The sequence below is a fragment of the Morone saxatilis genome, unplaced genomic scaffold (genome assembly GCF_004916995.1).
Source record: "Morone saxatilis isolate NCDOM2014 unplaced genomic scaffold, NCSU_SB_2.0 Contig5, whole genome shotgun sequence".
In the NCBI taxonomy this organism is placed as follows: domain Eukaryota; kingdom Metazoa; phylum Chordata; class Actinopteri; family Moronidae; genus Morone; species Morone saxatilis.
In genome coordinates, this window is record NW_023340095.1 from 6,533,606 (window position 1) to 6,537,741 (window position 4,136).

At 37.9% G+C, this 4,136-nt stretch overlaps 1 protein-coding gene across 1 annotated transcript in view; it reads right to left on the minus strand.

Annotated features, from left to right (window-relative positions):
• LOC118339259 (alpha-1,6-mannosylglycoprotein 6-beta-N-acetylglucosaminyltransferase A-like) overlaps window positions 1-4,136 on the minus strand; it is a 13,838-nt gene that overhangs the window by 1,254 nt on the left and 8,448 nt on the right. The window contains exons 10-16 of the mRNA XM_035676834.1: window positions 3,362-3,495; window positions 3,026-3,159; window positions 2,509-2,652; window positions 1,392-1,538; window positions 1,124-1,237; window positions 940-1,014; window positions 696-853 (exon numbers count right to left, since the gene is read on the minus strand). Coding sequence (XP_035532727.1) covers window positions 696-853; window positions 940-1,014; window positions 1,124-1,237; window positions 1,392-1,538; window positions 2,509-2,652; window positions 3,026-3,159; window positions 3,362-3,495 — 906 coding nt within the window. The remainder of the gene's footprint in view (window positions 1-695; window positions 854-939; window positions 1,015-1,123; window positions 1,238-1,391; window positions 1,539-2,508; window positions 2,653-3,025; window positions 3,160-3,361; window positions 3,496-4,136) is intronic.

The window sequence follows — 4,136 nt, forward strand, 5'->3', positions numbered from 1 at the left end:
TGAGGACAAAATGTTCACTTGCTTGCTCACTTAACAGGTGCCATGATAACCAGATACTCAGTATTATTCACTTCACCTGTCACTGGTCATAATGATCTGGAAGATCAGTGTATTTCACAGTAACTTTCAACTCGCACCGAATACTTTTGCTCTGCTGAAAAACAGCCCAATTAAATTAGATAAAAGTGCCGACTATAACCTTCAATATACTTCAATATACTGCCAAGAATATGTGTGTGAATATCTGACTTGTGTTCTTCTAATTTGTACTATGTTTTTCAAAAACTGTATCCTGTGCAAAGATATGCATCTATAATATTTACTACATGTAAATGTTTACAATATGTGTCGAATTTTCAGAGAGCTGGATTGAGGCTTACTTTCAATTTTGTTAACCTTCTTCTAATTGTTGACTGTATAGTAGATCTTATAGAAAATCTATAGTAATGATTTGCTGTTTAAAATTAGAACAAAAATATGGTCAAAGCTCTCCAAAGATACTGCTGAGAAACATGACTATGCAGACATGGTTATTTATTTACAGTTGAATTACCTTCATAAAAAAGATGATTCTGGTCAGAACTGCATGATATTGCTTACTTTAGGTGTATTATACCCACCATCATACACAGAAAGACATAAATAAAAAGTAAATTAGGATTTATGTGACTGCATTCATGGCATGCTGTACTTACTTGGCAAGATTCTTGGCGCTGTTAAGATGTGGGAAGAATGCAGGTTCACAGATAAGCCCCACTTCCTGGCAAGCCTGTTTACAGGAAGTGTCTGCCTCTGCCTTCACAACCTGGAGCGTGCTCAGTGGGGGCCAGCTCCCTGTACTGTGGCAGAAGTCCTGAGGCAAAAATTAGAATAGAATTATTATTTTTTACTTAAAAAATGTATCCTTTTTCCTTCCCCTCAAACAAACATTCCTCCAACCTGTTTTTCAATCAGGACGTTGACCCTCTGCAGCATCCCTTCACAAGTAAACTCATAGGGAAGATAGGGCTCAATCTGAAATGTATATGCAAAAACTGTATTTATCAAGCTGCGTTTCCTCTGTATTCCCACTGTGCTCTTTGGGAAATAGGTAGATTTAACAGCATATTTAGAAGGTACTTACAGTCTGATTGAGGATAGCAGTGAGAGCTCTCTCCACATCTGTTGAGTTGTGCATATCTATCGTCCATACGTAGGGCTCCCCTATGGCCTCGGCATAAGGATTCTGGGATGTCACCTGGAGCACAAACGCACCAACAGTGAAACGGCTTTGTGAAAAAAAAATGTCTCACCTGGAAAACAAAATGGATCGATTTCCTGGTGAAAGTGTTGTTTATCGTGTGTTGTTTGTCACATCATGTTAAGTGCCTCCGTTTTGAATATGATCTTACCTCTCTGATGTTGGGCTTATTACTGAAGAACTCTGTGTTCAGACTACTATGCGGAGGGTGTAACCGAGGGTTCAGGACAGCACAGCCATTGGCTATGGCCTCCAATGGGGCCGGGCCTTCATATGGAAAAGACAATCCCACAAAAACCTACAACAGAAAACGGGTTAGAATTTCTGCACACATAAGGACACATTAAGATGTAGAGTATATGGTAACCCCTTGCACTTCTTTATGTCACCACATGGTGCCAGCCAACACTAGCACATTAACTGATGAATTCACATCTCAGCAGTCAGTCTTGGTATAGAATATGCATGGAGGGTTGTCAAACTTGTTGTGTGAACCCACTAGAAAAACATGTTTTTATACAGCATGTCAATGCTGTATAAAAAGTGTGATGCTGCTGACATAACAGCATACGGAATGAGTGATATTGTTGAGCAGTGTGTTTCGAGTTTCTCCAGACCCTTTCAAACAACTCAAAAACCACTTAACATTGTTTTATCCCCGATATACTTAATATATTTTATGAGAATAGCTTCTAAACATTTATGTCTGTGATTGCCATGTTCACACTACTTTTTAGGCTGCACTACTATAGTACACACAAATGCAATTTACATACTGTATACAATCACATACATGTAAAACAGATCATTAATGATCTATGCTGACTACAAACACAACTGCTTCCCCATTTTATTCTCGTCTTAATACTATAACTATATAAATCCTGAATTACTCAGAAAAGCCTTGAACATATCAATGGAACATAACGTAACATAAAAAATACATTTTCTGTCAAATTCAGGGATTTTCTCATAAAGAAAGGTAAATTATTTTACAGAATTACAGAATTACTCATTTTAGTAAATGACTGGTTAAACTTGTGAGTTCAGTTCCTGCTTTATGGGTGTGCAGTTTATAGCAAAGAGAAAGGTTACCATTTTAACTTTTACTACATATTGAGGTTTCATTCAGTCATACATTTTTTTTTAAATTATTATTACACATACAGCAACAGGCTGTAAAATGAGGAAGTATAGCCAAAGTCAACACAACACAAGAGTGAAGTTAAGGGACCTGATGTGAACTGAAAGATCCCTTGCACACTCACCTTGCTCTGTCTCAACAGGGCCTGTACCTCAGTGCCTTTGATAATGCCATGGTTTTTCACATAGCTTGGGATCGAAGCACTGTTATCAACCGTCCCATGGATTTCCAAGTACTTGTGGATAATGTCCAGATAAGCTTCTTTACCCTGCAGTGTGACAACAGAGGAAACAAAGAGTGACTTCCTGGAAAATCAATAGACATAACCACCCATAACCAAATTATACCTCTCCCCTGCCAAGTGTGTATTTTAGGGGAGGGCGGGTGTTTGAATTACAGTGGGGGAAGAAACAGACCGCTTGACACCCACACTCTACGTCCGTGAACTACTAAACACCCTAAAGGTAAAATTAAGGGACAAAAGTATTTTCAAGGCATAAAATAACAATCAAAACTCTGTTCCCTCTCTCTCCACCTATAACTAGAACCTGTATACTTTCTTAATACTTTCTCAAATCAATATTGGTGCCTATAAGGAAATATATATTTCATTGTAAGAAATGCTATCCATCCATTGTTACCTGCCAAAAATTGGCACGCTTGCCATACACAAGTGCCTGGTTTTGTCTTCTGATAGACTTGAGCTGCTCAGTTTCTTCAGAGCTCAGCTGGTGCTGCACCACAAAGCCCAGGAATGTGTTGTCTGGTGTATGAGCTGCCCACAACAAGAGAATACACATTAATTAAGATAGGTACAAAAAATAATCTAAAGTGTATTGAAAAATATTGCTGTCTGAATTTCACTGACAAAACTTTCATTGATCAAAATATTAGTATTTTATATTAAATTTTAAAAATTGACGTTTCTCTTTGTCTCACACACACAACTAGCTGTTGAAAAAGAAAAAGAAACATACGAAACATGGTGTAGAACTGCATTGGGATCAGGTTCAGTCTGCCAAATGAACTTATAAGGTTGTGCTTTTCAGCCCATGTTGGATGATTGAAGTCTGGTTCAGTACCAAAAGTGTCCAACACACGAATTATACACCTGATTGACAGACAGAGGTACACAGTTAAACTCACATCAAAATGCACATAATTACATGCTATAAAAACTGAACAGGTATTTAATATACTGTAAACTCTCACAGTAAAACAGTTGTTGGAACTTAAATTTAGGCCTGCACGATATGAGGAAATTCTGCAATGAGCATAACACTATTCAGTACAGTTGAAATTCAGTTATATGAAGCTAAAAAAGGTGGATTTCACATCATGGTTGACTGCTGAGCCCTGCTCGAGATTAAGTCGGCCACGAGTATGGGTGGGACTTTGATACCACGGTGACAACCCAGATCTCTACTGCACAGACTCTCGTTCCGAAAGGCGAAAGATGTCAGGGGTCGTATCTGGGACATTTTGGCTTCATTTTTTTACAGTGGGAGGAAGCGGAGACATTATATACAGTATGTGGCCTGGTCAAGAATGATGAGACAAATAAAATTATTTTTGTGGGTTTTTATTCCCCGACTGAGCTTAATAAAGAACAGCGTTAATACTGTATTTTTTTAGGATTTAGGACAGTTATAGTTACAAGCTCCCGCTGGGGAGTAAAGCCTACATAACACTATATGTTTAATTAAATCAAAGATTAGCTAAGGAGAAAATGTTAAAGATTTAAGGATTGAT